At 32.7% G+C, this 10928-nt stretch overlaps 1 protein-coding gene across 1 annotated transcript; it reads left to right on the top strand.

Annotated features, from left to right (window-relative positions):
• The first annotated feature begins 6667 nt into the window (after positions 1–6667).
• LOC112765536 (F-box protein SKP2A) lies at positions 6668–10318 on the top strand. Its single transcript, XM_025811434.3, has 5 exons — positions 6668–7097; positions 7701–8016; positions 8564–8912; positions 9020–9161; positions 9694–10318. The coding sequence occupies exons 2-5, from the start codon at positions 7745–7747 to the stop codon at positions 10062–10064; spliced, it is 1134 nt and encodes a 377-aa protein (XP_025667219.1). The 5' UTR covers positions 6668–7097; positions 7701–7744; the 3' UTR covers positions 10065–10318.
• Positions 10319–10928: the final 610 nt, after the last annotated feature.

Below are 10928 nucleotides of genomic sequence, written 5' to 3'. Positions count from 1 at the left end.
TCAATTCGTATGTGGGTAGTGGCATGGTGTATTCATATTTTTCTTCCCAGAAGCTTGCATGCATAAATTTGAAGAGACTTGTATGACTTCTTCCTTAATTATTGGAATGTGCAAGCATAGAGTGTGCATAGTTTCTTCCTTTATTTGTGCATCTTCCTCTTTTTCCATGTGTGAAGATAGAGAGTTCTTTAATTCATTGGAGTATAAACTCCTTTGCTTGATTTCCTCACATTCTTCTGTAGGATCTTGCATTGCTTCTCTTGGAAAAGAATTTGCGTATTCCTTTGTCACCTCTTGTAGCCTTTGAGGATATGGAATTCTAGGCTTGTGTTCCTCCACTACCTCCTTAATTGGAATTTTACTTAGTACAGGAGTCTCTTGGTCTTACTTTTGCACTTCTAGCTCCTCCTTTGTAGCCTCAGTTTGATCATCATTGTTCTTGCTAAGCAATATTCTATTTCTCAAGCTTATTGCCTTGTATTCTTCTCTTGGATTTGAAATTGTGTCACTAGGAAAGGTATTGGTAGGCCTCTCGGCAACTTGTCTGGCTAATTGACCCATGTTCGAGTACCAGGCGCTACGACGCTGAAGTAACCCATGCTATACTCCTAGAAAAAGCTCGAACGACCTTTAACAAAAGGGTACCTGTACCCAAAACCGACACCAGTGGGTAGGTAGAGAATACCCGAACTTTCAAGTTTCTGATGGAGGCCTTGGTTTTCTGCATGAAGCTAATTGTGTTTTTGGAGAGTTCTGCTAAGGCTGTTTCTAAGGCGAACTTCAGAGATGATGGTTCTTGATAAGAACAAAGAGAGGACGGTTCTTGATATGAATAAAGAGATGATGGTTCTTAGTATTAATAAGGAGATGATGGTTCTTGATAGATGAAATATGAAACACTGAAGTTTCTTTGGTCTCGACTTTCTCAAACAAAATCTGGATAGTTTCTCCATCCACAGTAATATGAATCATTCTTTGAGTGTGAGTAGTAATCCATGTAATCTGTCTCTATTATTTTTCTTAGCACAAAACACAAAACTGAATCAAACACACCATGTGTTAAAAAGAGAGGAAAAGAAGACAGAATAGAAAGAAATACTATTTATTTATTTATTTATTTATTTTTTGAAATAGAAAAGAAATAGAAAAAAGAGAAAATATCTAATCTAGGTAATCAATTAATCGGTAGTTTGTTAATTATAATTAATCCCTGACAATGGCGCCAAAAACTTAATGCGAAATTTACAAATCACAAACTATCGGCAAGTGCACCGGATCGTATCAAGTAATACTACGGGAGTGAGTTATGGTTCCCACGAGGATTAACGGATTAAGCAAACAATGGTCAATTGATTATTCTAGTCAGACAATAAAAAATAAGAGTTTCAATAGTAAATAACATGAAAGTAGAAAATTAAACAACAACAAACCAAAATTTGTTAAGAAAATAATATGATAAAGATATTTAAAGTGTCAGAGATATTTAAATTTTAGGATTAACAATTATTGCTATCTACTTTGATTATGCAAAGATATAATTCATGGCAAACCCTAAGTAATTGAACTCCAATTCCTTGGTAATTCAACTTCTTCTAACCTAATCAACCGTCAATTTCTTGATCAATTAATTATGTTAAAAGATCGAGTACAGTCTCTGGTTTATAAGCCACACAATTCTTAAGAACCCAAAAGAAACCTGATTATATGTCACGTATCAAATTAGTTCCAGATAATTGAAGAATTATGAGAAAGAGTTTCTAGCCTAATTTAATTCAGATTAGAGTTATTTTCCAATACACTCTAATCCTTATGATAAAGAACGAAACTCAATTCTTAAATAAAAATCAATACATTAATCAAAATAGAAGAATAATAATATTAATCCATCAAAATAAGTAGAGCTCTTAACTTTAACAATTAAGGTTTAGTTGCGCATAGTGCAAAAAAATTAAAATCCTAATCTAATGTGTAAAATCTAAAACTAAAAAGAATGAAAGACGGAAGAGAGAGTGGAGTTTTCCATCAGAAACGGTGCTGCTTCTTTTATATTAGCGTGAAATTGGGCTCATGTACAACAGTCTGATGCAAAAAAATTGCATTCTAATGAAAGATCTGCTTACACACAACCAACTTCTATAGACAACAGCACACAAGACATAGATGATAACACAGATTTTATACATGTCCCTCCAAAAAGATCAACTAAAAAAAGAAAAATACCAAGTTATTTGAAAGATTTTCACTACAACTTAGTCACCTCTACTTCACTAACATCCACTCATTCTTCAACAAAATATCCACTCTCCAAACACTTATCCTACTCATGACTAGGAGCTAGCCACAAGAAATATGTCTTCAACCTTTCAACATTAGATGAACTGAAGTCCTTCAAAGAAGTTGCTGCTCATGAACACTGGGTTAAAGCCATGGAAGCTAAAATCGTAGCCCTTAATCAGATTGGTACTTGGGAGTTCATTGACCTTCCTCCTGGGTAAACCATAATTAGGTGCAAATGGATCTATAAAGCGAAGCTGAAATCCGACAGCAGCATTGATAGACACAAGACACAGCTTGTGGCAAAAGGCTTCACCCAAATATAGGGAATAGACTTCAAGCAAATATTCTCTCTAGTGGCAAGAGTTGGAACTGTTCGATTACTTCTAAAACTGGCAGCAAAACACGGTTGGCTTCTTGAGCAGTTGGACATAAATAATACTTTCCTTCATGGAGATCTGTATGAAGATGTGTACATGAAAGTTCCTCAAGGCCTTAATCCACCAATGCCTTGACAAGTGTATAATTTGAAAAAGTCCCTCTATAGCTTGAGGCAAGCAAACCGACAATGGAATGAAAAATTATCCAGGACTTTCATCAACATGGGTTATACTCAATCCGTCCAAGATACTTCTATGTTCACAAAACATAAGTCCCGAGGCTCTTTCACAGCTTTACTAGTGTACGTTGATGATATGGTTCTCACAGAAAATGATGCATAAGAAATTGGATGGGTAAAGCAACAACTATATGATCTTTTCAAGATCAAGGATCTAGGCACACTGAAGTATTTTCTAGGGTTTGATGTAGCCAGAACATCAAAGGGAATTTCTATTTGCCAACAAAAGTATTGTTTGGAATTATTAGAAAATACAGAGCTGCTAGCTTGCAAATCAGCCCTAACATCGATGAGCCAATCACTGAAGCTCCGAAATGATCATGGTACACCTTTCACTGATATTCCATCTTATAGAAGACTACTTGACAGACTTTTATACATCACAAACACGTGACCCGATATTGCTTATGCAGTTATAGCTCTCAGCCAATTAGCCACTCCCATGCAGTCACACTACTTCACTTCTCTACGGATCCTTAGATACCTAAAGCAATCTCTAAGACGTGGCATTTTCCTTCTTGCCAATTTTGACATGCAACTCAAGGTGTTTAGTGATTCAGATTGGGTTTCTTGTCCAGACATGTGCACATCAATCACCGGTTACTGTGTCTATCTTGGCAATTCTCTAATCTCTTGGAAATCCAAGAAGCAGGACGCTATCTCCAGAAGCTCCACTAAAGCCAAGTACCATGCCATGACTGCCACCACTTGTGAGATCATTGCCATCTCCTACCTACTCCAAGACCTGAAAGTATCTTTTATTATGCCTACTTTTCTATATTATGACAAAAAATTAGCTCTTCAAATTGCAGCAAATTTCACGTTTCACGAACGCACTAAACATATCAAAATGGGCTACCATCAGGTCGGAAAAGAAGTTAAAGATTGCACCATTCACATTCTCCCTATTCGGTCTCAAAATCAACTCATTGACATCTGTACTAAAGCCTTAGCTTCAACACTTTTTGATGAGCTCAACTCCAAGCTTGGCATGATAGATATTCATAATCCACCTTGAAGGAGGGGGGTATTGGAGGCTATAGGCTTAGATAAAAACCATACAAGATAAGCCACTTCTAACCGACTCAATAAGAAGTAAAAAAACTGTAACCTTCTTTCTTTTCCTTCCCTGTACTCTCTTCTCTTCTCTCTCTCTACTCTTTCCCTTCGATCTCTTTGTACCCCCTATTTTCTCATCTTGTATTTACCTCAATTTTTTTGTAATGTAAATATAACGCAGTAATTCTTTCTTTTTCGATCTGTTTTCATCTTGACTCATACTTTAATAGACAAAAAGATAAATCATGTCTAATATTATAATTTTTTTATAAATTTATTAGACAAAAACTTATAAATCCATCTTAAATTATTTTCAAAGAGTTACTTAATATTTTATATCTTTTAAAGATCTAAAAATATATTACATTTGTTTTTTAAAATTTATTTATTCCATTACTTTCCATTTTTGTTTAGTTTTCCCCTTTTTATTATTGTTCATTAGGTATATGTTCATGGAATAACTACATTAAGACTATATTTAAAAGGAAGATTGAGACTAAGAGACAATGCAAAGATTAGAAGAAAAAAATGATTGAGAATTTTTGTACTGCATTTAATTTAAGATAAATATATGGAGAGATATCCTAATTTGTTTTTAAAAAGCGATAAAATTAGAATTTATAAAATTAAATGAGAATATTTTTGAAAAAAATATTATTAAAATTTTAGTATCAGTTCTTACAAATTTTAGTTCTCTTTATCTCAACTTTCTAAAATACTAAAACGACTGAAATTTTGGTTCTAATTTTTAGCTATCAAACATGATATTAACTCTGAGTCCTAATATCAGCAAATAAACACAGCCTAATAGACTCAGATACATAAATACATAATCTCCAGTATAAATGTGTGAACGATTAATTAAAGGAAATAACATTTATCCTTAGTAATGTTTAGGAGCTTAATTGTGCTATTTTTTTAAGGGTAAAGTATATTTTTTGTCCCTGAAGTTTAGCAAAAATTTCAAAAATACCCTTAAATTTTATTTTATTTCAATTTTGTCCTAAAAGTTTTCGATTTGCATCAAATATACCCTTAACGGCTAAATTTTAAAAAAAATTAAGACTAATCTAACAATAATGTATAAAAACTATGCTTGATTTGCTTGTATTGAGGGTTGTTCTTATGAAATTGTTGTTGAATTGGTCTTAAATTTTTTGAAAAATTAGCCATTCGGGGTATATTTGATGCAAATCGAAAACTTTTAGCACAAAATTGAAACAAAATAAAACTTAGGAGTATTTTTAAAACTTTTGTCAAACTTCAAGGACAAAAAATATACTTTACCTTTTTTTAATTATTAGTCTTTCATAAACTTTTGAGAAATTGTAATTGTCTTATTATTATTTTTTCATTATTTTAAGGTAAAAATAAAATATAGATGCAGCCAGTCAATTGTTTGATACATTTGAATTGATTAAAAATAATTTTTTCAAAAGAAAAAATTGTCATGAGATCTTTTATCTTTATTTTTAGAGAGAACTTATCTTATATTTAAATAATTAATATAAAAAATAAATATTTTTTCAATAAAGGGTTCATTAAAGTCTCTTTAATTTTTTAAGTTTAATATTGTTTAAAATAAAAAATTTAACTAACTTGTGTCCTTATATATTTTAAAAATATAATAACAAAAAATTTTTAACGTTTTTAATGTATTCAATACATTAAAAATATAAAAAAAATTTATAAAAATTTTTATAAAATATTTTTATAATATATTTAACATATATTTTTAGGACATAAATTAATAAAATTCTAAAATAAAATTGTGGATTATTTTTTCTCGTATGTATGTTCCCGGATCTGCTACAGTAAGAGACTCGTAGTCCTAAATAGATGTGTAAGATTAAGGAGACGATATAAAGGCTTAATTGTGATAATTTATTTATTAGTCTTTCATTTATGCTTTTTCAAAAATGTAATTTATTATTAGTTATTGCATAAAAATAAAATATAGATGAGAAGCTAGTCAACCAGTCAATTTGTTTTATACATTTGACTTGACTAAAAATTTATTTTATATTTGAATAATTAATAGAAAATATAAATATTTTTCAACAAAGAATTTATTAAAGTCTCTTTAATTTCTTAAGCTTATATTGTTAATTTAAAATAAAATAAATTGTTATAATTTTATTTCAAATATTTTTATGCATTTTTAAAATTTTATAAAAATAAATTCTTTAAATAAAAAAATTTATCTAAATACACACCTAATACAACATTTTTTTCTACAAAAAATTTCAATCAATTTTTTTCTTCTACAAACAAGTATGTGATAGCTGAGTTGTGAGAGGCATCAGAATAATGCACAAGAAGAGAATAGTGACCATTAATTTTGATTCAAATAAATCGAAACCAAAGAAATTGCGTTACAACAAAGACTTTATATATTTAATCCAGTTAGGTTAGTCTAATGATTAGTTTATTAGTCTACTTAAATAAATGTCAAAAATTTAAATATAATAATTTATTGATAAATAACAAATTCTTAAATAAAATTTTGATCTATAATAAATTAATTCTTAATTTATCGAATTAAAAAATACCGTTAAAAAAAATAATAGATTTATTTTCCTCCCGGCCCATAAACATAACATTTTCTCCTTTCTTTTGCAATGCGGTTTCGGTTTTTGGCAAAAAGAAACTTCTACACACAGACACAACACAATAGCCCATTATATTCCAATCTTATCAACTTTATTCCATTTCCTACTCAATATCCTTTCTTTCTTTTTCCAATCACTAAATAAAATAATTAAATTAACAGTTAATAATTAATCAAATTAAATAAAAAAGTTCCTTTCTTTTGTCCTCTGTTTAAGGGTGCGTTTATCTCTCGTTCTCTATGATCAATGATTCATGACCTCTATTCTCATCAAAGTAGACAGTACTTTACTTGGGACCCACTTTAACTTGTCACTTCAACGTGTTCATCGCAAATTACACGTGGCAGCTTCACGTAGCTTACCTCCTTTCTCTCTCTTCAATTTTCCTCCCACCCTTTCCCCCATATTAAGACCCTCTCCTCACACACTGAAATCTCAGGGAAGCATAACAAAGCTTCTCTTTTTTCGAAAAATATAGGGTTTTTGTTTCTTAAAGACTTTGTCTTTCTCCATCTGCTCTTAGCTCTGTAGTGGTAATTATCTTATTCTCTTTGCTCTGATTTTTTGCCCTTTTTTCCTATCTGTTACTGATTGTTTTCTGGTTTTGTTCGTGTGAGCTAAAAGGAAAGTTTTGATTTTTTTTGTTTTCCGAGATTGTTTTTTGTTGAAATTCTCCGATTGATTTCTATTTTCTGTATTTTGTACTGCATATCAAATTTGGTATTTAAAAAGGGGCTTTTTTGAAAATTTTAGATTTTTGATCATTATTCTTAGTGTTTATGTTCCCTTTTGCTGTTTTTGATCCTTATCCTGCGCCTCTCTCTGTCAAAGTTTAAAACTTTCTTCAGTGTGTTAATCATGTAATTTTGAATAAACGTGATGGGTATTTATGTAACGTACAGGATCATCCTATAAGATGATTATTATTATTATTATTATTATTATTCATTATTGTTATAAGCTATTTTTTTTTAATAAGTTGTATTTATCTTTGTGTTGCTTTCTTCGCCAGTTGCCTTGGACAAATGCGTTTTTCTTGTTTTGTGGTGATTTTATCTTTTAGCTGAAACCTAATAACTGTTGGAATCTGCTAAGTCTTATCTATTACCATTTGTGTTGCTTGTATTTGCTGACAGCTGTTGAAGGTGGTGCTTTTTTTTATGTTGATGCGGAAACTGAGATGGTTGGAAAGGAGAACCTGAGAACTGAGGACTTGAACTTGTGCTTTGAGAAGCTCATGATGGTTGCTGGTGGTGGTGGTGGTGGTGGTGGTGGTGAGAAAGGAGGGAAGATGAAAGCCGGGGTGATCACTGAGTGGAAGGATATACCTGTGGAGCTTTTGATGCAGATTTTGTCCCTTGTGGATGATCAAACTGTGATCACAGCTTCTGGTGTTTGTCGTGGATGGAGAGATGCTATTTACTTTGGCCTTGCTCGTTTGTCACTCTCATGGTATATATTGCTTTCTCTCCACTCTTGAAAATCATATATGCATATCTAGTTTTTCCTCCTTTGTGTGAATTGAGTTTGCTATGCTGCAATTTTGGTGCTGGCCCCATGATTTGTTGGTCTTTTTTTTCACCTTTTAGTTTATGGATCATTAGTATATGAAATATGTCAGGGTAGATTACATTAACCTCCTGAGTTTAGGTGATAATACATCCCTGATTTATAATGTTAGTGTTACATTTGAAATATAGGGTATTGTGTGTATTCCCCAAGCACAGGAATGTTGGTGTAATTTACCAATTTAGTGAATCCCCAACATTTGTACAAGAACAAGAAGGGTTTTTCTCATGAGAATGTAGTGTAATATAGGCTTCTGTGACAATTGGTCTGTTTGAACCTTATAGCTATGTTATTGTCTCTATTGTACTTGCAAGTTTTTTGGAAGTTGATTTCATTACATCTCTAGAATGGTGATGCAATCATTTTTATTATGAACGTGTATTGAGGCTTGCCAGTTTTAACTTCAATTCAATCCTCCCTCCCTTTTCAGGTGTAGCAAGAACATGAATAACTTGGCTCTTTCTCTTGTTCCGAAATTCACAAAACTTCAAACTCTAATCCTTCGTCAAGACAAGCCTCAACTAGAGGATAACACAGTTGAAAGGATTGCAAATTATTGTCATGACCTGCAGATTCTGGACCTGAGTAAAAGCTTCAAACTCACCGATCGGTCGCTGTATGCCGTAGCCCACGGTTGTCCTGATCTCACTAAACTCAACATCAGTGGCTGCTCTGCTTTTAGTGACAATGCTCTGGCGTACCTTGCCGGTTTCTGCAGGAAGCTGAAAGTCCTAAACCTCTGTGGATGCGTTAGAGCAGCAACCGATACTGCGTTACAGGTATGATTGTGGTATAGAGTATAGACTAGTTGGTTTTAGCCATAGTCATATAACGATTAAGAGTGAGACCACTCGAATCTATAACCGCCGTGGCTAAATGAATGCAGGCTATTGGACACTACTGTAATCAGTTACAGTCTTTGAACCTTGGATGGTGTGAGAATGTTGGTGATGTTGGAGTGATGAGTTTAGCATATGGCTGTCCTGATCTAAGAATAGTGGACCTGTGTGGCTGTGTCCTTATAACAGGTAATTTGACCCGAATTTAGTAGCATACTTGCTAAGTAGTTCCACTTGATTGTAATGCATTAACAATTTAATTTCAAGCAAAGGTTCAATTATTATTTGGTGGCAGAACTTCATATGCAGTTGTCTTCATCTAAAGTTCATAGTTCCATAGTCGAAAATCGTTAGATGACAATTTAGTCAAACATATCTAATCATCTGACGATTTTCAACTACCAAACTAACCTCTAGAGATGTAGAATGTTATACTCCTAGCTTTTCCATTATCCAATTCTTTTCGCCCATGCTTAGTAGTTCCACTTGATTATTTGGCAGTAGAAACTTATATGCAGTAATCTTCATCTGATGATACTTAGAAAACTGTGAGATGACAATTTAATCAAAAATGTGTTTTGATGAAGCATTAGAAATTAACGGTTTTCAACTATCAACTTCACACACGAGAGTCTCCGCCCGTGGCAACTAACATGAAGCATTAGAAATCCAGTCTAGTATTCTCAATAATGAAGTTAGTTTTGATTATGTATATTTGCAGATGATAGTGTGATTGCATTGGCAAGCAGATGCCCAAGGCTCAGGTCCCTAGGACTATACTACTGCAAGAACATAACAGATAGGGCAATGTACTCATTGGCACAGAGCAAAGTGAACAAGAGAATGTGGGGATCAGTGAAAGGAGGAGGAGGAAATGATGAAGACGGGCTTAGAACTCTCAACATAAGCCAATGCACAGCACTGACACCATCTGCAGTTCAAGCTGTTTGTGACTCATTCCCTTCACTCCACACATGCTCAGGTAGACACTCACTCATCATGAGTGGTTGCCTCAACTTGACTTCAGTTCATTGTGCTTGTGCTGTTCATGCTCACCGTGCTATCAACAATTTCCCTCACCCTGCTCATTGAAACAAAGACTTCACACACTTCCAGGAAGTGCCCCCTTTGTGGGGTTCTGAGAAGTGAAAAAAGAATGGCCTTGTGGATATGTTTGTGTTCGTTCATCTTTTTATGTTTAAAGAGACTTTTGAATCCTCCTAGTTTATGTAGGACTTTGTGACATCATTATGTACTTAAAACTTTTTCTTTGAACTTTGATGCCATTTGAGAAAACCATGGGTGGTTCTTGTGGAAAGCATGAAGAGATAATGTTTTCATTTTTACATCGTTTCGAGTTTCGACAATGCTAAGGTGGATTGGCTTTTGTTAAAAGTAAAAGATTCTATGCTTAATGCAAAATTGAAAAGGATTAAAGTTATTTAATGGTGGAAATTAATAAGAAGAAATACAGTGCAATTTTATGTCACTATCTTCAGACTTTCTACCGTGTTGATTAGTTGTTTACTAATTATAATTAAGTTGGATTGAAAATCTTATCTTAACATGACGAATATAATTTGAAGAGTTGGACTATTTGATGTGAAATTCAATTTTGTTACACAAATTAGAAGCCGCAGTTTTGTTTGACGTAGACCCACCTGAATGGACCAGGTTGAGGTTTAGGATATTTATTAAAGAATCTTGACTTATTGAGAACCACTTGGACTTGGACCCCTCTAGATTGATCTTGATTTCTTCTCATATGATCTAGCAATATCGTAAGCTTCATATGCTTATTTATTTTATGGGAACTACTCAGATTTTAAGGGAGTTATTCAGATAAAGAAGTTTTTTAAAATGTTTTTTTTTAAATGTTTTATAGTAATTAAAATTTAGTATATATAATCGATTAAATTGTGTTATTTTTGTTAAAATTGGATCAAATAAATTAAT

The sequence above is a fragment of the Arachis hypogaea genome, chromosome 17 (assembly GCF_003086295.3).
Source record: "Arachis hypogaea cultivar Tifrunner chromosome 17, arahy.Tifrunner.gnm2.J5K5, whole genome shotgun sequence".
NCBI lineage: Eukaryota > Viridiplantae > Streptophyta > Magnoliopsida > Fabales > Fabaceae > Arachis > Arachis hypogaea.
Note: the sequence above shows the minus strand (reverse complement) of the source record. Positions and strands in the feature narration are given on the sequence as shown.

Coding starts and splice junctions, on each gene's coding strand:
- LOC112765536 (XM_025811434.3), top strand. CDS start 7,745: ATGGTTGGAAAGGAGAACCTGAGAACTGAGGACTTGAACTTGTGCTTT. Junction 8,913..9,019: donor CAACCGATACTGCGTTACAG/GTATGATTGTGG, acceptor AAATGAATGCAG/GCTATTGGACACTACTGTAA. Junction 9,162..9,693: donor TGGCTGTGTCCTTATAACAG/GTAATTTGACCC, acceptor GTATATTTGCAG/ATGATAGTGTGATTGCATTG.